This window comes from Balaenoptera ricei, chromosome 15, assembly GCF_028023285.1.
Source record: "Balaenoptera ricei isolate mBalRic1 chromosome 15, mBalRic1.hap2, whole genome shotgun sequence".
Classification (NCBI taxonomy): Eukaryota; Metazoa; Chordata; class Mammalia; order Artiodactyla; family Balaenopteridae; genus Balaenoptera; species Balaenoptera ricei.
The window spans coordinates 72,078,473-72,099,082 of NC_082653.1; the positions used below are offsets into that span (position 1 = coordinate 72,078,473).

The 20,610-nt window shown below is 48.6% G+C and overlaps 1 protein-coding gene across 3 annotated transcripts in view; it reads right to left on the bottom strand.

Moving 5' to 3' along the window:
• Nucleotides 1-20,610, bottom strand: part of GSG1L (GSG1 like) — a 212,145-nt gene that overhangs the window by 24,629 nt on the left and 166,906 nt on the right. For 2 of the 3 annotated variants that reach the window (XM_059896823.1, XM_059896822.1), the window contains 2 exons: nucleotides 16,739-16,850; nucleotides 1,911-2,078 (listed from right to left, as the gene is read on the bottom strand). In XM_059896823.1, coding sequence (XP_059752806.1) covers nucleotides 1,911-2,078; nucleotides 16,739-16,850 — 280 coding nt within the window. The remainder of the gene's footprint in view (nucleotides 1-1,910; nucleotides 2,079-16,738; nucleotides 16,851-20,610) is intronic. The other variant, XM_059896824.1, reaches the window with a different exon arrangement.

The window sequence follows — 20,610 nt, forward strand, 5'->3', positions numbered from 1 at the left end:
TTCAGGACCAGCGAACAGCAGCTTCTTGCTGATGAGGTACAAAGAGGGCCTGTCTTCTGCCTCAGCAAAACGAGGGTGCCCATGGATGCCCCGGGCTTTCCCACAGCCCAGGTAACAGCGGATGCGGTGTTAATGGAGCAGCTTTAGACACCAGGCTGCTCATGTAGCTGCTGTAAACATTTCCTGAGCACCTACTATGGGTCCTGTGCTCTGCCAGTCATCACCACCTTCCTAGTGGACGTGCTCTGTCCACAGCCATGGGCAAGGCGGGCCTGTGTGCCAGGCTGGCCTGACCTCCCTGACCACACGTGACAGGCCCAGGACTGGACAACTGACCTGGGACTTTGATGAAGGGGCGCTGGGATGCTGAACCTTGCTGGGATGGTGGGGCTTGAGCTGAAAGTGGATGAGGCAGTCAGGGCTGAGGTCTCCAAAGAGAAGTTATTCAGCCAATCACACACACACATGCGCACACACACACACACACACACCAAACTAACTCAAAAAATGTTAAATGAGCACCTATTAGGTGCCTGGCCAGTCCTCGGTGCTCAGAATACACTGGGGAAGAAGTCAGCAGAGCCCTTCCATCATGGAGCTCACAGCCTACAAACTATCAAACAGATAAACAAATAAAATAATGTCAGGTTGTGTAGGTGCTATGAAAAAATAGCAATGATAAAGAGTGTCTAGGACAGGGTGTATGGGGGTGTACAAATTTAGATGAAGTGATTAAGGAAGGCTTCACTGAATAGGTGACATCTGAGCCAAGACCTGAGTGAGCCAGCCAGGTGAGGATTCCAGGCAGGGGCACAGCAGGTGCAAAGGCCCTGAGGTGGGGATGAGCTTGTAGTGTTCAAGAGATAGAAAGGAGGCTCATGGGGCAAGGGAGAGATGATGGGGTCTGCAGCAGTCAGAGGGAGGTTCCGGTGTGGCCCCCACCATCCCCCACCGTGCAACTTCTCGGCTTAAACCCTTCCATGTGCCCCACGGAGAGTCCCACTCGTCAACGCTGCCCAGCTCCACAGTCTCCTTCCCCCTTTTCCTCCTCAGACTCTGTCATCAGTCCTGAGAACCTTTCAGTTCCCTGCCACCAAAAGGCATTATGGCATGTCCAATCAGCTCCCCAAAAGTAAGCTGTGATAAAGATTTGGGTACAGGTAGTTTATTTAGGAGATGGTCCCAGGAAATATGATAACCATCTGCTCGTCCTTCCACTCATCCATCATCCATCCATCCATCCATCCATCCATCCAGCATCCATTCATCCATCATCCATCCATCCATCCATCCATCCATCCATCAATTCATCCATATACCCGCCCACCCAACCATACATACATCTGTCCATCCACTCAACTGTCCATCCATCCATCCACCCACCCAATCATCCATACATACATACATCCACTCACTATTTATTGTCACCTTCTCTATTCCCAGCTGGACTCTAAGGACTCAGGTGATCAGATGTGGTCCCTGACCTTGAGGAGCCCTCCTCCTCTAGCAACCGTCACCGATCCCACCGCTGAGTCTTTTTTTCACTCAGTGCTGTGACAGAGCCCAAGAAAGAAACCTTGGTTCTGCCTCTCTGTGACCCTATCTTGGTTCTAAGAAGCATGGGGCCAAAGGGCAAACACTCGAACTTGATTCCCTTCTTGGTTTCTCAGGCTCTGTTCACATAAGCCCAAGGCAACCTCATGCCCCATAAAACATTAAAATGTCCCAGAAATTCCAACATAGTGGGGTCCAAACTCTGCCTCACCCAGCCTGCCCCTTCCAACCCACAACCCCCCAGAACACTTCCGTCAGATCACTCTAGTTTTCGACTGGCGCCCTGTGGCCACTGAGGCCAGGCCTCGGGCTTCTGATTCCCAGTGGTGGCCAGAGGTGACCCCATGTGCACTGACCTCTCCCGGAAGTACTTGATGGCCTCAGGGTCTATGAAGGTCGGCTCCTCCCGGTAGCCCTGCTCAAAGACCTTGCGCTTGTGCCGGAACTCAATGACCGTCTTGGTGTAGGAGTTGAGCGTGGTGACAGAGGCTGCCATGCAGCAGGTAAAGGAGCCCCACGCCAGGCTGCCAAGAGACGAGGAGAGAGGTGCCACGGTGAGGGTGGGCAGGGGACAGAAAACCACACCCACCAGATATCCAGAACTGAGCATGTGCCGCCGCAGAGAAGAGTAAGACTTGATCCCTGCCCCACCCGTGGTCTGGCCTGGGAGACAGCATTATCTGTACATTGTGATGCAGACACCACAGAGTTCATTACTGGGAGGCAAGAAGAGAGCGAGTCATTCCATCCACAGGCTGGCATCAGGGAAAGTGACCAGAATACAACAACGCTTGCAGTCGATCTTGGAGGATGAGTGAGAGTTTACTAGGGGGAACAGCATTCCAGGAAGAGGGAAGAGCATGTGTAAAGGCGTGGAGACAGGAGGCAGTAGGAAACCCTCCACAAACTGTAGGAGGTTTGGGGTGCCAAGTGAGGGGGTGTGAGGAGGTTAGTTGAGTTGATGATGGAAAAGTAGGGGGGGGTCAGATACCCTAGTAGCTGATTTTCCATGAGAGCTAAATTACCCTTGTTCACGAGTGACCTTGGCAAAGGTGTTTCGCCTCTCTGCCTCATAGAGTACCATGTCACAGGCCTGTTGCAAAGATTAAAGGAAACGACCCATTAAAAATATCTTAGAACAGTGCCTGGAAATAGTAGGCACTCAAGAAAGGTTTGCCCTCGTTACTGCCATCACTATTATCAACATCCTTACTACCCACTTCTTTTTTTTTTTTTTTTTTAAATTGGGGTATAGTTGCTTTACAATGTTGTGTTAGTTTCTGATGTACAGCGAAGTGAAATCAGCTATATGTATACATATATCCCCTCTTTTTTGGCTTTCCTTCCCGTTTAGGTCCCCACAGAGCACTGAGTAGAGTTCCCTGGGCTACACAGCAGGTTCTCATTAGTTATCTATTTTATACGTATTGGTGTATATATGTCAGTCCCAATCTCCCAATCTAGCTGACTTGGTTTCCAGGCTCTTTCTCTGTTAGATTAAGGCTCTCTGCTCACACTTCCTCTGTGCACAGCTGGGGACTCCTGGCTGCGCTCACCTGATGTGGATGTCAACCAGAGCTGGAGAATCTGTCCTGTCCACATCTGGAGAGAAGGGAAAGGGGGCGTGGAGCTAGGAGAGTCAGCTGGCCAGGATGCTGGTCTTCTCTGCTCCAGCGCCCACTCTAGAAATGGCCTCCTGCCTGCTTCCTCTGATCAAGACCGTGCAGTAACATGTAGAACCAGAAGTGGGGTACCCGCTTTGCTCCAGTTGCACCCGGTCTGGTTCCCACGTACCTGTTGCCCAGTCTCTGTCTTTTTTTTTTTAATTTTTAATTTTTATTTATTTATTTATTTATGGTTGCATTGGGTCTTCGTTACTGTGCACGGGCTTTCTCTAGTTGTGGCGAGCGGGGGCCACTCTTCGCTGCGGTGTGTGGGCTTCTCACTGTGGTGACCTCTCTTGTTGTGGAGCACGGGCTCTAGGTATGCAGGCTTCAGTAGTTGTGGCATGCGGGCCTAGCCGCTCCGCGGCATGTGGGATTCTCCCGGGCCAGGGCTCGAACCCGTGTCCCCTGCATTGGCAGGCGGATTCTCAACCACTGCGCCACCAGGGAAGTCCCCCAGTCTCTGTCTTGATAACTGGTTTCCTCCACATCAGGGGCTCAGTTTTGTTGCTGCCAACGCTGCACTGTCTCAGGGCCTCCAGCCTCCCCTTCCACCAGCCACCCACTGGGTCTCTCAACGTCACCGCCCCTGCATTCCTCAAGGTCAGTGCAGCCCGCCTCCCACACCCACTGCTCTTCTCTGTGTCAGCCTCAGAGCACCCGGAAGGAAAGCAAGGGGAAATCTGAGGAGTCCGCCTTTCTCCCAGGGATCCCCATTCACCATCTATCCCTTATCACAAAACCCTTTAGGAGGGCTTCCCTGGTGGCGCAGTGGTTGAGAATCTGCCTGCCAATGCAGGGGACACGGGTTCGAGCCCTGGTCTGGGAAGATCCCACATGCCGCGGAGCAACTGGGCCCGTGAGCCACAATTACTGAGCCTGCGCGTCTGGAGCCTGTGCTCCGCAACAAGAGAGGCCGCGACGGTGAGAGGCCCCCGCACTGCGATGAAGAGTGGTCCCCGCTCGCCGCAACTGGAGAAAGCCCTCGCACGGAAACGAAGACCCAACACAGCCAAAAATAAATAAATAAATAAATAATTTAAAAAAAAAAAAGCCCTTTAGGAGAGTCCCCTGTTTTTTCATAAGAAACTAATTTAGATCCTCTAGAAACTCTGAGTATCTATAATAGACAGCTGCAGGGTGTCAGTCTGGCCCCTCTAAGAACTGCCTTGCCCATCAAAGGGCCCAGTAGGTGACCCCACCCTACTGTTCACAGATGATTGGAGGAGGGCCGAACATCTGGCCAAAGCTGGTCCAGTCAGATACATTGTTCTCTCTTCCGAACAATGAAACTGAAGAGTCTAGCTCAATCTGGGATGTCTGTTTGAACTAGAGCAATGGAAATTCATAATATGAGGACAGAGAATGAAGAAGCAGGCTTTTTCTGGGATTCCACGAGTACACGTCTGTTGGTTTGGCCTGACCAGCACCCATTCTGTAAAGGGACCACTACTCCCCTCCTCTTGGGCTGTGTGGTTCGTGGGGGGTTGGCCTCACCCCCAAACTTTAGGGGTGTGCACATGACCTAGGCCTGGCCAATGAGAGTGTCACTTCCATCTGGCCACAGTAATTGGTGCAGGGATGGACATGTGACACCCTAATTAGGGTATCGAGACTCATTCCCAGGACTTTTGCTGAAGCTGTTGGGAAACAGGGCTCATCTTTTTTCTGGGGTGCCAAGCTGGTGGGATTTGAGCCAGGAGCTGCTGGAGCCCATTTGGCCACCCCCCCCCCCAACCCTGAGAATGAACCTGACTCAAAAGGAAGCAGAGCCACAAAAAGGAGCTAGATCCCTGAGTTGAAGCCATTACTCCTGGACTTTCAATTATAGGAGCCCAAATTCCTTTTTTGGATTTTTTCCCCCCCTCAAGCCAGTTTGAATTGGGTTTCTTTCATTGGCAACAAAAGTTCTTATACAATTACTTTCTATAAATTCCCTTCTTTTGCATAAGTTCCTTTTGAAGTGATTTTCTAGTCTTTACAACCAGGGATCTTTACTCCGAACAGGTCTAACTCTCAACCCTGATGACCCAACCAAGATGGAGCCTCACATTCTACCACATACGCCTGTTTAATTTCACCGCAGTCCTCATAACACCCTGTACTTCTCTTGTGTCTTTGTATCTATTATGTTTTCATTCTTTGTTTTTAAATTAAACATTTTATTTTGAGATCATTACAGATTCACATGCAGTTGTAGGAAGTGATTCAGAGAGATCCCTGTGTACTCTTTACCCAGTTTCCCCCAATGGTAACATCTTGCAAATATAGTAACCACCGGGATATTGACACTGATACAGTCAAGATACAAAACATTTCCATCCATCACCACAGTGACCCCTCCTGTTGCCATTTTTATAGGCATACCCACATGGCTCCCAGCCTCTGGCAACCACTCATCAGTTCTTCATCCCTATAATCCTGTCATTTCAAGAACGTTGTATTAATGGGATCACCCAGTATGTATGTTTGGGGTTGGCGTTTTTTGCTTAGCATAGTTCTCTGGAGATTCATCCAAGTTGTGTGTATCAAGCATTTGTTCCTTTATATTGCTGAATCGCATTCCTAGAGCAATGTATGAGTTGCTCCACACCCTCACCAGCTTTTGGCATTGTCACTATTTATTAATTTTAGCTATTCTGAGAGACATGTAGAAATATCTCATCGTGGCTTTCATTTGCATTTCCCTAATGGCTAATGGTGTTGAACATCTTTTCATTTGCTTATTTGCCATCTGTGTATCCTCTTTGGTAAAATGGCTGTTCACGTTTTTTGCCCACTTTCTTTTTTTTTATAAATTTATTTCTTTATTTTTGGTTGCATTGGGTCTTAGTTGCTGTGCACAGGCTTTCTCCAGTTGCAGCAAGCGGGGGCTACTCTTCATTGCAGTGCGTGGGCTTCTTACTGTGGTGGATTCTCTTGTTGCGGAGCACGGGCTCTAGGTGCGTGGGCTTTTAGTAGTTGTGGCACGCGGGCACAGTAGTTGTGGCTCGCGGGCTCTAGAGCGCAGGCTCAGTTGTGGCGTGTGGGCCAAACCGCTCCGCAGCATGTGGGATCCTCCCGGACCAGGGCTCAAACCCGCGTCCTCTGCATTGGCAGGCGGACTCCCAACCACTGCGCCACCAGGGAAGTCCTGCCCACTTTCTAATTGGATTGTTTTGCTATTGTTGTTATTTACTGTTGAGTTTTGAGAGTTTTTATATATCCTAGATATTAGTTCTTTGTCAAATATGTGGTTTCCAATAGTTTCTATCAGTCTGTAGCTTATCTTTTCAACCTCTTAACAAGGTTTCTCGCACAGCAGAAGTGTTTAATTTTTTAAAATTAATTAATTAATTTAATTTTTGGCTGCGTTGGGTCTTCGTTGCTGCGCGCGGGCTTTCTCTAGTTGCGGTGAGCGGGGGCTACTCTTCGTTGCAGTGCTTGGACTTCTCATCGCGGTGTTTTCTCTTGTTTCGGAGCACGGGCTCCACGGCGTGCCGGCTTCAGCAGTTGCAGCACACGGGCTCAGTAGCTGTGGCTTGCGGGCTCTAGAGCACAGGCTCAGTCGTTGTGGCGCACGGGCCTAGTTGCTCCGCGGCATGTGGGATCTTCCCAGACCAGGGCTCGAACCCATGTCCCTGCATTGGCAGGGGGATTCTTAACCACTGCGCCACCAGGGAAGTCCCAAAAGTGTTTAATTTTGATGAAATCCATTTTATCAATTTTTCCTTTGATGCTTTTGATGCCAAGTCTAAGAACTCTTTGCCAGGTCTAAATCCCAAAGATTTTCTTCTAATTTTTTTCTAAAAATTTTATAGTTTTACATTTTATATTGAGGACAATGATCCATTTAGAGTTACTTTTTATATAAAGTAGGAATTTAGATCAAGATTGGGTTTTGTTTGTTTGTTCATTTGTTGAAAAAGTTATTCCCTGTTCCACTGAATGGATTTACACCTTTGTCAAAAATCAGTTGGGCACATTGGTGTGGGTCTATTTCTGGGTTCTTTGTTCTGTTCCATTGATCTGTAGGCCTATCCTTCCACCAGTACTACACAGTCTGGATTACTGTAGCTATATAGTAAGTCTTGAAACTGGGTAGCCTGATCCGACCCACTTTATTCTTCTTTCTCCAAATTGTTTTAGCTATTCTAGTTCCTTTACCTTTCCTAATAAGTTTTAGAATAATCTTGTCTAAACCTACAAGAAATGTTGCTGAGATTTTAATGAGAATTGCATTAAACCTCTATACCAACTTGAGGAGAATCAACATCTTAACCATGAACATGGTGTATCTCTCTATTTATTTAGATCTTCTTTTATTTCTTTCATTAGCATTTTGTGGTTTTCAACAAGCAAATCAAGTAGCTGTTTTGTTAGATTTATGACTATTTCACTTTTTGAAGTGTACATGGTATTGTATTTTTTAGTTTTGTTGCCCAACTGTTTTTTCTAGCTTATAGAAATATAATTGATTTTTTGTATTTTTGTCTTGTATCCTGAAACCATACTGAACTCATTTATTAGGTCTAGGCATTTTAGAGGGGGTAGATTTCTTAGATTTTTCTACAGAGACAATCACGTCATCTGCAAATAGGTGTAGTTTATTTCTTCCTTTCCAGTCTCTATGCCTTTTATTTACTTTTTGTGCCTTACTGCACTGGCAAGAACTTCCAGCACTATGTTGAGTAAGAGTGGTGTTCCCAGTCTCAGGGAGAAAGCATTCAATCTTTCACCATTAAGTATAATGTTAGCTGTAGGTGTTTGTAGATGCTCTTTATCAAGTTGAGGAAGTTTCTCTCTATTCCTAGCTTTCTGCAAGTTTTTTTAAAAAATCACGAATGGATGTTGAATTTTATCAAACTATTTTCCTGCATTGATTGATATGATTATGTGGTTTTCACTTTATGTCCCTTAATCTTCTGCCATTAATAATATAATCACCTTAAATATTTCCTCTGAGTAATTTAGAACCACATCAGACCATGTTATAATTTTTGCTTCAATCATCATGCATGATTCAGAAAACTCAAGAGGAAAAGTAAAAATGTTCTTTCTTCATTCCTAACATTCCAAGATGCCTTCTTTAATTTTTTTTTTTTTTTTTTTTTCCTGTTTAGAGAACTCCTTTGGCCATTCTTTTAGGATAGGTCTGCTGACAACAAATTTTCTTAGTTTTCCGTCATCTGAGAATGTCTTAATCCCCCCTTTCCTTTCCTAAAGGATATTTTTGCTAGGAATGGAATTCTGAATTCTTTTCTTTCAGGAGTTGAAATGTCGTGTCACTTCCTTCTAGCCCCATGGTTTCTGATGCAAAATCCCCAGTTTAAATTGGTTTTTCCTACAGTTAAGGTACTGTTTCTCTCTTGCTGCTTTCAATTTTTTTTCTTTGACTTTAGGTTTTTTTAAAACACAGATGTATCATAGTGTGGATTTCTTTGGGTTTATCCTGTTTGGGTATCCACTCAGCTTGACTCTGTAGGTTTATGTCTTTTACAAAATTGGGGAATTTTTCAGCCATTATTTCTCTGAGTATTTTTTCAGCACCCTCTTTCCTCTTCCCTTCTGGCACTCCAATGTTAGATCTTTTGTTATAGTCCCAGAGGTCCTTGAGGCTCTGTTCATTTTTTTAAAGTCTATTTTCTCTCTGTTGTTCAGATCAGGTGACTTCTATCTTCAAGTTCACTGATTCTTTCCTCTGTATTCTCCATTCTGCTGTTGAGCCCACTCACTGAAGTTTTTATTTCAGTTATTGTATTTTTCAGTTCTAAAATTTCCGCTTGTTTCTTTTTCATATTTTCTAGTTCTTTCCCGAGACTTATTTCTTTCCTGAGACTTTCTATTTTTTCATTTGTTTCAAGGGTGTTTGTAATTGCTTGTTGAAGCATTATCATGATTGCTTTAGAATCTTTCTCAGATAATTCTAACATCTCTGTTATCTCAGTATTGGGATCTTGTCTTTTTACTTTCAAGTTGAGATCTTCCCAGGTCTCAATATGGTGAGTGATTTTTAGTTGCAAACTTGACATTTGGGGTATTTTTTTTACAAGACTCTGGATCTTGTTTAAACCTTCTGCTTTAGCTGACTTCCTTTGACACTGTTCTGACACAGGAAGGGGGAACACTGCCTTGTTAATGCCAGGTAGGAGTGGAAGTCCAGGTTTCCCACTGGGCCACCACTGACATTCAAGATGGAAGGTTCCTGGTTACTGTTGGGCAGGGGTGGGAGTTCTGACCCCCTTAGGCCTTTGCAGATACCACTCTGGTTGGGAGGGGCAGAATGCCTCATTACTCCTCCCCAATTTGCCTCCACTGACACCACAGGGAGGGGGATGACTTCATCACCACTGGGCAGTGGTGAAAGTCCTGACTCTCCACTACTTCTCCTCTGACACCACTCCAGCAGGGAAAAGGAGGGTTCTTACTTGTTACTGCCTACTGGGGGTGGGAGTCCAGGCTCTCCAGGTGACCTCCACTGACACTCAGGGGTGGGTGGGGCATATTACCGTCAAGCAGGGCGCAAGTCACAGCTCCCTACTCTGGTACCAGCTTGGCAGGACGTGGGCGTGCAGTTGAGTGCCTCATTATAGCCTGATGACATGAGATCTAAACTTGCCGTGAGTGGGGTAGAGCCACAGTGTGGTTTTGTTGTTGTTGTTGTTTTGGGATTTTTTTGTTTTGTTTTTGTTTTTTTTCCTGTGATGGGTGACTGGGTAGAGCAGTTATTGCTAAAAGTTTTCTCTCTTGGTAGGCTGGCCCTTTTCTGGTTCTTTGACTAGAAAGCAGACTTTTAGAGGCGTTTTTGTAGGGGGGCATGGGGGTCGGTGCCTTTTGGCATTTCTGAGTTGCTGATTTCTTCAGCTCCAAATCTGGGATGTAGGAGACAAAAAGTACTCACCAGTGTGTTACCCCTTGGGTCCTTAGCCAGCCTACTGTCTTCCCTCCACCTCTCAGAGGCTTATTATGTTTGTTTTATGTATAATGTCCGGGATTTCAGTTGTACTTAGCAGGAGGGTAGGGAGAAGTGTGTCTGCTCCATCTTCTCAGAAGTGCAAGTCCTTATTATTTGTTTTCGGATTGTCTTCCCCCACACTCCAGAATGTCAGCTTTATGAAAACAGGAGCTTTATTTCGTTCACTGCTATATCCTTAGCATCTGAAACAGTGCCTGGCACATAGTAGGTGCTCAATAAATATTTGTAGAATGAATAAATACAGATAAAATAAAAACAGATAGAAAAAAAACTTTTCTGGTTTTGATGTGGGTGAGGGGTTCAGGGGTGCATCTGTGAGTCTTCAACTTCCCTGCTCCCCCAAACCCCCGGCTCTCAGGCCCCCATGCAGGGCACAGATTGAAAACTTCGAGTCTGGAATGCCTGCTGGTGTTTGCAGCTTACATGGCTGGACTGGTACAGTGAGGTACGTGGGTGGTTGGCCTGGTTTTTGGAGACAGGGACAGAGTGGACACTGTGACATGGATGGGGGAGGGGCAGGGGGTGGCTGTCAGCTAACTCTCTGTCTGCTGGGAGCTATAGGGGTGGGTCGGGGGATGCTAGGGGACCAGATTCAGAGATGCATGGATGCCACCTTGAAATCCACCCCAGGCCCTGCTCGGTGGAAAGACTGTACCTGGTCACTGAGGGAGGCAGCCCCCGTCCACCTGCAGGCCAGATGGGCATAGAGTCACTGTGTGGGGCAGGACATGGCGCAGATGCTCCTAATGTAGGCCATCCTCAGTGCCTGTGAACTGAAGGGGCCAGGAGATGATGACGGCAGGTTCTGGGGGCCCAGCTGGTCCATCCATGGCAGCAGGGCACCCTTGGGCGCCACAGTGCTCTCTCCCTGCCCTGGTCTTAGAGAAAAGGAGGCCAGTGCCACCTGCCTGGTTGGGGGGGATGAGTAAGAGCAAGAGATTCCTGCTGACCACACAGCCTCTCGGTTACACCAGCAAACACCCTGTCCAGTGGTTCTTTGCGGCCAAGGCTCTTCCAGAACCCCCCTCCTCCCACTGCAAGGGATCAACTTGCTGAAATGCCAGCTCGGCCCTGCAGAGAGGGGAAGGGCTAGGCTGCTGTTTCCACAGGGTCACGTAGACTGAAGAGGAGGGGAGGGGGAGAAAGGAGGACGGTGGTGAGGCCACCACGTGCCACACAGATGGGCCCCAGAAGCAAACAGAGAGGCACCACCCTCCTGGGACCTGGCCTAACTTGCTACTCTCTTGCTGCGTGACCTGGGACAAACTACTTAACCTCTCTGGGCGTCCAGCTTTTCTAAGCTACAACTCCATGACGTTCTACTACCCTCATTCTGTCACGTGAATGCTCAGGATCGGGGTTTCACCATGTGTGCTAGGGTAGGAGGGCCCCTTTATCCACCCCTCTCCATTTTGATCAAATGCAAAACGGAAGTAGAAAGTGACTAGCTTTCCATTCTCCCACCATCACCAGGAAAACTGACATGTTGACATTCCAACTGGGGTCACAAACTCCAATTCCTGCAGGGTCAGACAAATGACTAAGTGAGGAAATTGTAAGGAAAGGGAAGGCAATAGGGAGCAGTGGGGACTGGGGTAAAGTAGAGAGCAGGTGCCTCATCTAAAGGGGGCAGCCTCTACTCAGCTGAAGCTGCCTGCTGCCATGTGGCAATGCAGGCTAGACACAGACATATCTTCCAATAGTCAAGAGAAGCCATAAACCTGGATTTTTATGTAAAGTTTTTACGAATTTGAATGATAGAAATAAATGCAAATTAAAAAAAGTAAAAACCACTGTGGCAGGTCAAACAAAATATCTACAGGCTGGGTTCAGCCCTGGGCTTCATGCAATTTGGAGCCTCTGAAGCTAACTGTGTGACTTGGGCCTTTGCCCTTTCTGAGCCTGTGTCCTCATCCCTCAAGTAGGCATGGCAACCCCTCCGAGTGGGAGTCAATGGCAGGACCGGAAAGCTCAGGGCTTGTAAAGTGCCTCCTGCTGTGCCTGGTACAAAGGAGGCGCTGACCAACCTTGGTCTCATCCATCCCTTCCCCACACCAAGCATCTGCTGTGTCCCCGTGCCCCCCACCCCCCAGGGTCTTGCCTTGGCACTGTCATAGGAGGACCTGGAGAGAGTTAAGACAAAGAGCTGAAAAAAAGGAGCAGGCAGGAGAGCTGGAGGGACCAGGGTGCAGGGCAGGGATGGGGTTCCGCAGCTTAGTGGGGGCCCATGGAGGGGAGTCTGGGTGTGAGGGGAGCGTGCGGCCAGGGCTGGATCTCAAGGAAACACTAAAGTCCTGAAAACAAGTGTAAGCAGCAAGTCGGGGGAGACTGGGGAGAACGGAGTGCAAGGGGCTGCCTGCATGCCCACCGGATGTCATCCTCTTGGACATTTGGGTCACATGTCTCTCAAAAAGTGACAGTGGCATTACCAAAGGCCCAATGTCATTATCACCATTTATAATCACTGCCACTTAACGGAGCAGTTACTGTGTATACACACTTTAAGAGCTGGGTGTCACATGGCCCTCACAATAACCCCATTAGACCTGCATTACTGTGATCCCTACTCCAGAGATGAAGAAGCCAAGACTCGGAGAGGATGGGTCGCTTGCCTTTAATAGCAAAACGCATCGAGCACATTCTCTGTGCTAAGTGCCTCATGTGCGTTATTTCCCACAGTCTCCAAAGATGCCCCCCACCCCTGAGACACACCTCCTGGGGTTCATGCTTTGTGCAGCACTTTCTCCTTGACTCTGGCCCCATTACTTGCTCTTGACCATCAGAATGCAGTAGACGTGACACTGCGTGGCTTCTGAGGCAGGGTCATGAAATAAACTTGCAGCTTCCACTTGGATCTCTTGGGACACTCTCCAGGGACCCAACCACCGTGGCTGAGAAGCCAGTCTCGCTGACAGCCGAGCTCCCAGTGCCAGCCAGCACCGACTGCCAACATGGTGAGGGGCCACCCTGGATGCCTAGCCCAGCGGGGCCCCAGAGGACTGGCCCCAGACAGCATCTGACTGAAACATCGTGGAAGAGCCCGAACCAGGACCACCCAGCTGAGTTGGGTCAACCCACTGAACCATAACAGATAATAAGACATTTTTTATTTTAAGCCACTAAATTTTCTGATGACATTTGATAAATCAACAGAGAACTAGAACACCACTCACAAGAGCCCCATGACGTGGAAACTCAGGCTGTCCCCATTTTACAGCTGAGGATACTGAGGCGCAGGGAGGGTAAGTGACTTGGCCAGGCCCACAGTTGGTGAAGGTCAGGGTCAGGATCTGCTCCCAAGCTGTCTGATTCCAGAGGCCGCCCCTCAACCACCCCTTTATGCTGCTCACAGTGGCCGGCAGTGCCCGGCAGGGTGAGGGTTGAACCCAGGCTGGTGGACCCCTAACCATGGAACCTTCGCCTTCCCGTGCAGGTGTGGCTCTCGAAAGCTGGTCCCCAACATCCATTGAGGTCCTCAGAAGCCCCAGCCGACAAGCCCCTGCAGCCCGTTCTTCCTCTCCTGCTGGGCCAGGAGACAGAGGCTGGTGCTGTCTTGCCGTGGAGCTGACCACCTCCCTGGTCGGGGGCTGGGGGCAGAATTTTGACAAATGGCCGCACACATATTAAACAAGAGAGATGACGCTGCACAGCCCTGCCAAGGCCCCCAGATGCGAGGGATGACAAATGGGGCTGATCCATTTTGCGGGCCTCAGTGACAAGGAGAAATGGATCAGACCTAATAGGGGCCGCACACTGGGCACCGGCCTTAAATAAGTCAAATGGGAATTGGGTGCCCCTTGAGAGGCTGGCCCGGGGGGAGCTGAGGAGCAGGCAGGAGGCCTGGCTTTCAGGGGAAGAAAGGTTCCCGTGGGAGACCAGCAGCCTGGGCTCCAGGCCAGGTGGAGAGCCAGGGGTTGCTGGAAAGACAGGCACGTGGGGGGAGGGGGTTCGGAATCCTGGGCAAGTGACCCAACCTTTCTGAGCCTCAGTGTCTACATGTGCAACAGGGGGTTATTGTGCGTGTTAAATTTCATGTCAGTAACGATAATATTAGAAGAACTATTGTTCCCTGAGCATTTACACGTGCCATGTGCTAAACACACATGAACTGTCTTTCTATTAGCCCATCCCCTCCGAGAGGCAGAATATAGAGGTTGAGAGCATGGGCTCCAGAGCCAGACTGCCTGGGTTCAAATCCCAGCTCCGCTGCTCACAAGCTGGATGACCCTGGACAGGTTACCTAAGTTCTCTGTGCCTCAGTTTCCCCTCCATGAACCACCTACCTCATAGCGCTGTTGTGAGGTTTCCCCACGACTGTTCTACTTAAAGGGATCAGGGTCTGTGTTGATGGGTCCAGGTCCCTTTAGGGCACATGCCTTTAGCTTTAAGGGGGCGGAGCCAAGCAGAGAGTGGGAAGGGGCAGAAAAACAGCAGGAGTCCGCACTGGTCACAATCAAAGCCTTTCTTGCTCCATTCTGACCACCTTCCCCCCAAGAAGCCCTCTCACTGGCAAGTCTTTGCACCTGCCATTCCCCCGCCCAACACGCTATCTTATTCCCTCCTCCACCAGCTTGCCTGACCAAATTCTCCCCCGAGGACCCTCCGCAGGGGAAGCTGGGTCAGTGACCCCTTCTCTGTGCTTCCGTGGCTGTGTGTGACTCCCCCCCCACGCCCCGCCAGCCAACCACCCACATCGTTGGCTCAAAGTACCGCTTGTCCATTGTCTTAATCCCCTGTTACCACACTGTCTCAGCTACTGCTGTACCCCCAGCACCTAGGAGCCCCAGCACCAGCTGCCCCCAAATAAGTGCTCACTCGGTTAATACGTGTTCAATGACTGAGTGGATAAATGCGCCTAGGCACCAGAACCGGACCTGGATGCCCTGTGTAACAGACACCTGTGGTCACTGTCTTTCCAGTGCACATTCCTCCTTTTGAGAACACCTCGCTCTGCCCTTGCCCCACCCCCAGTTTTCCATTAGAGGACCTCTCCTCCATCTTCCTGTCCAAGAGTTTGGATGGGGCAACCCCACCCTCTGCACCACATGACTTAGGCCAGACAATTAGAGCAGCTGAGTCTCCTCAGGGTCTAAATCACTGGTTGCAGTATGGTCACATGACTTAAGCTAACCCAGTGAAAGTCATAACCAAGATTTTGGCTGGCGATATTGGAAAGAGGCCCCATCTCTCTGCCGGTATTGCTACACATTTGTAACATGTAAGCCTAGAACTGGGCTTGGTGACCAAATTTGCTACCACCTGGGGAAAAGCTGCTTATGAATAAAGCCGCCACAAAGAGAATGGAGTCAGAAGTGGGGAGACAATGACCGAGTTCCTGATCAATCACCTGACCACCTGGATCCAGCTGTGCCTGAAGCAGACATTGTGGTAGCTCACCCAGCATCCATTCCACCCACTTACCATTTGAGAGTTTTGGACTCATTCCTCGTTCCAGAGGAAAGGTCCAGCTGAGCCAATGTGCTCATGACACTCCCCCAGCCATGGTGACGATTCAGAAGAGAGAAAATGACTTACGTTGGGCTCATCAGAGGGAGGCTTGGGACTTTAGTGAATGTTAGGGAAAGAGCTCTTTCTCCCCCCTGTATGTGAAGGAAGAAGCACCAGCTTCAAAGAAACTTTCTCACCACTAGGAGGGAAGCCCACCCAGGGACAGAGTTAACATGGGGAGTGGGCAATGCTCAGGTGACCACAGAGGAAAAAAACTCAGCCCTGATGACAACAGAAACTCTGGATCAAACGTTCCCTGAAGTCCATGCCAAGCTGCACTTTCCATTTACAGGAACCAAGGTATTTCCTTATTGATTGAACTGAGGTGGGTGGGTTTTTCTGTTACAATCCATGCCCCCACCCCCAGCTGAGCCAACTGGGTTTTTCAGTTCCATGAACTAATACACACCTCTTGTTTACTTAAGCTTGGGACTCTTATCACTCACAAGCCAAAGAATCTTGACGGATTCTGCCTTTCTTTTGCACACCATGCTCTGAGGTGCTGGCCCCTGCTCCCTGTAGCCAGAGTCCTTCACTAGGCTCTAGACAGCTTCCATCCCACCTTCCAGAGCAGCCTCTAAGGCAGAGGCTGGCCAACTTTATCTGTAAAGGGCCAGACAGTAAATATTTTAGGCTTAGTGGGCCATTCAGCCTCTGTCACAACCACTCAGCTCTGCCATTGTAGCGTGAAAGCAGCTGTAGACAATATGTAAACGATAAGCCTGGCTATGTCCCGAGAAAACTTTACGGACACTGAAATCTGAATTTCCCATAATTTTCGCATGTCCCCAAATATTTTTCTTCTTTTGATTTATCTGTTCAAGCATTTAAAAATGTAAAAACCATCCTTAGCTTGAGGGGTACATAAAAACAGGTGATGGGCTGGATTTGGCCCAGAGGCCATAGTTTGTCAACCTCAGCTCTAGGATCTCAAAGCATCTTTGGACTCTGGGCTTCCCCCCGATGCCCCACCTTCCTCTGTTTCCCAACTGGGTTGAGCTACCGAAGTTCCAGCATGCCTCGGGGCTCTGGTGTCTGAAAGTCAAAAGCCACTTACCAGAAGGACCACCCGTAGTCCCAGGAATGGGGCCTCCAGTCTTCAGGGCCGAGGCTCACGGTGACCTGGAACACCTGCGTGTACATCATGTGGGCTACCATTCCCAGGAGGCCTGTGAGGGGGGGAGCAGGACAAGGTGTCAGGAAGCAAGGTGGGGCTTTGTCTACCCAGCAGGGGCCTGTTAGCGCTGGGGAGAGCATGGACCCCCAGGGAAGGACAGTCAGCAGGACTGAAACACAGAAGACCAGAGGGCGGTGGTTTTCTAAGCCTGCCAAGGAGTTTGAGTTGAGCCCAAGGGCAAAGGGAGACCCTGGAGAAATGTAAACAAGGGAGACACAGAGTCAGATCTGCTTCTGGATGGGCAAAGTTTTTCTGTTAGGGACCAGATAAGTAAATATTTTAGGCTTTGTGGGTTTCAACTCTACTGTGGCAGCACAAAGAAGCCGTGGACAGTACATAAAGGGATGAGCATGGCCGTGTACCAATCAGACTTTATTTACAAAAGCAGGCGTTGGCCTGGATTTAGCCTGTGGGCCAGAGTTTGCTGATACCTGTGTTAGAAGGTCATTTGGGAGACGTTGCTTAGAGAATGTTTATCAAACTGCAGGTCTTGACTCACTAGACCAGTGGATTGTGAAATCAACTTCATGGATTGCATGGATTGCAACCAGCGTTTAAAACAAACAAACATGGACTTCCCTGGTGGCGCAGTGGTTGAGAATCCGCCTGCTAATGCAGGGGACACGGGTTTGAGCCCTGGTCTGGGAAGATCCCACGTGCCGCGGAGCGACTAGGCCCGTGAGCCACAACTACTGAGCCTGCGCGTCTGGAGCCTGTGCTCCGCAACAAGAGAGGCCACGATAGTGAGAGGCCCGCGCACCGCGATGAAGAGTGGCCCCCGCTTGCCGCAACTAGAGAGAGCCCTAGCACAGAAACGAAGACCCAACATAGCAATCAATCAATCAATCAATCAATCAATCTTTAAAAAAAAAAAAAAAGAAACCGCCTGCCAATGCAGGGGACACCGGTTTGAGCCCTGGTCCAGGAAGATCCCACATGCCGTGCGTCACGTGCCTAGAGCCTGTGCTGTGCAACAAGAGAAGCCACCGCAATGAGAAGCCCGCAACTAGAGAAAGCCCGCGCACAGCAGCGAAGACCCAACACAGCCAAAAATAAATAAATAAATAAATAAATTTTTAAAAATTTAAAAAAAATAAACAAGAGTGGAATGGAATAGATATCTGATACCATCAAATGTAGCAGAAGTAAATATTGTTTTGTGAAACTTTTCAGTTGTATACATGTGCGCGTCCACGCGCGCACGCACGTGCGTGTGTATAGCGATTGTAATATGAAATGTTTTTCCATGGTCATGTCAAAAATCTTGAAGCCCACTGGCTGGGAGAACTCTGATTCCAAGGGATCTGAGCGGGAATCCTTTCCCACCACGTTTCCACTGCGCGGCCCTGGGCGAGGCACCTCGCTCTTCTGAGCTTCAAGTCTTTCAACCCTAAGATGAGGATTATGACAAGTAAGGTGAAAAGTGGCTGAAACGAAGCGAGGCAGCCTCCATGTCTGCTGCCTAGCGGGCATGCAGTCGTTACAGTTACCAGGATTATTATGAACCTGGGGACACTGCTCGTGTGGACTATGGCATCTGGAGCCTTTGTGGGCTAACGGGCGTGGACCTGATTTTCAGATGGAGTGATACAGTATTGATGAGGAGGGAAGAGATAGGTGACAAGAGGAAGGAAGGAAACCAACAATGCATGTGCACCTACTGTGTGCCAGGCCCTCTGTCAGACTCGTTCACCTCCATTACAGTATTATCTTTTAATCTTCATGACAACCCTCTGAAGTAAGTATGATGATGTGGGCCATGTACCGCTGTTCAGGCTGCCCGCTGCGCATCTCCATACGGCTCCATTCACATCACAGTCTATGCGCACATCACTCCCTGGAGTTGAAGCAGAACCACACCTCCAAGGCTGTATATAGTAGTCCTGAATATGATTATTCCCACTTTACAGGTGAGAAAACAGAAGCTCAGAGTGGTCAAGTCTGTCCCAGGTCACAAAGGGAGTAGATGGCTTAGTTGTGACAGGGGCCCAGATCCAAATGTCCTTAAAGCCAGGGCTCTTCCCACGCTGCTTAGAATGCGTCTGTCCTCCCCTTGTTGCCCCAGTCACCCTTTCCCCTGTGGAGACGAGAGAAGAGATGGAGATAAGGAGAGAAAGGGTAGAGATAAGAAAAGACAGAAGTAAAGAGGCAGTGAGGTACCGAGTCCTGAAACCCAGCCTTGCGGGCAGGTGTGAGGGCAAAGGGGGACATCCTGTGTTGTCATGGTGTGAAGGTAAATGTTTAACACCAGGTTCCCCAAAGAGAGAGAGAGAGAGAAAAAGCTATGATTTGTAGCGTTTGCCAATTTCCATGGTGTGAATAATCCCACCATGGCCAATTTCAAGCTACCTGTGTAATGTCACTGAAAGCGGAGTAGAGAAGAGGTGTGCACAGTTGGGCCTCGGGAGCTGAGCCAGCAGGATCCAGCACACCTGTCACCTTCCAGTCACCTGACCCCAGGCCCCACGGAGACAGAGGACTCAGCGCTGGTTGCCTGTATCTCTGGGCCGGGGCCCGGCCCCTCATGGACCTCTGGCCTCAGATGAGAGCTGCTCTCCAGGGCTGGCGGGGAGCACCTGAGTCAGGAAATCCAGGGAGAGGGTGACTGTGACAGGTGCTGAGGCCCCCGAAGATCCCCTAAAGGCTCAGCCTTCCCCAGCTGTCTCTGCCAGGCTTAGACCCCATCCTCAGTCATACCCCGGCAGGTATGCTAGAAGCCTCTCTGGTCCCCTCTGCCTTGGCTCAGTTTGTTAGAAGGAGACAAAGGCTGAGCCACGTGGGTATCGTATTTATCTTTACTTGACACAATTCCTGGTGAACTGGTGAAGAGGTACATAACAGACGTACCTTATTCTTTGGAACTGATGCATAAGATTCCCTGATAATGCTACACCATGTTTTATTTATCCAATCAGTTGATGGTATTTAAGTTATTTCCAGCTTTTTGCTCTTTAAACAATGCTGCAATGAACACATTTCTACAAGTCTCTTTGTGCGGACAAGCAAGTACGTCTCCAGCGTGAACAACAAGAGGAATTGCCAGGTCGTAAAGTGTGTGCATTTTAAATTTTAATCAGTGTCAGTGAACTGCTCTCCTGAGCAGAGGTACCATGTCGTACTTCCGCCAGCTTTGTGACAGTCCTCACCCAAATCCTCACTGATACTTGATATTATAAAACATTAACAATTTTGCCCATTGCATGGTAATAAGTGACACCTCAACATTGTTTTAAGTTTTATAATTTCCCTCATTACTAGTGAGCTTGGGCATTTTTCATGTTATTTATTAACCATTTTTATTTCTTCTTCTATGACTGTGCTTGGCTGTATCCTTTGTCAATTTCCTTTTATTAAAAATCTTTCTCCTTATCAATTGATAGAAATTCTTTATGTATCCTGGATACTAAACCTGTCTATTGTATAGACTCCAAATAGCTTACTGCTTGTCCTTCCCCCTGTACAGCACAAGGGAAAAAGCACTTTTTTTTTAACTAATAGATTTTACTTTTTAGAACAGTTTTAGGTTTACAGAAAATTAAGCGGAAAATACAGAGAGTTCTAGAGTTCCCAAATGCCCCCTCTCTCTGCCTTCACAGTTTCTCCCATGATTAATATCTTTCAACAGAGTGTATATTTGTTACAGTTGATGAGCCAACAGTGATATACTATTATTAATGAAATCCATAGTTTACATTAGGGTTCACTCTCTGTGTTGTACAGTCTATGGATTTTGACAAATGCATAGTGACATG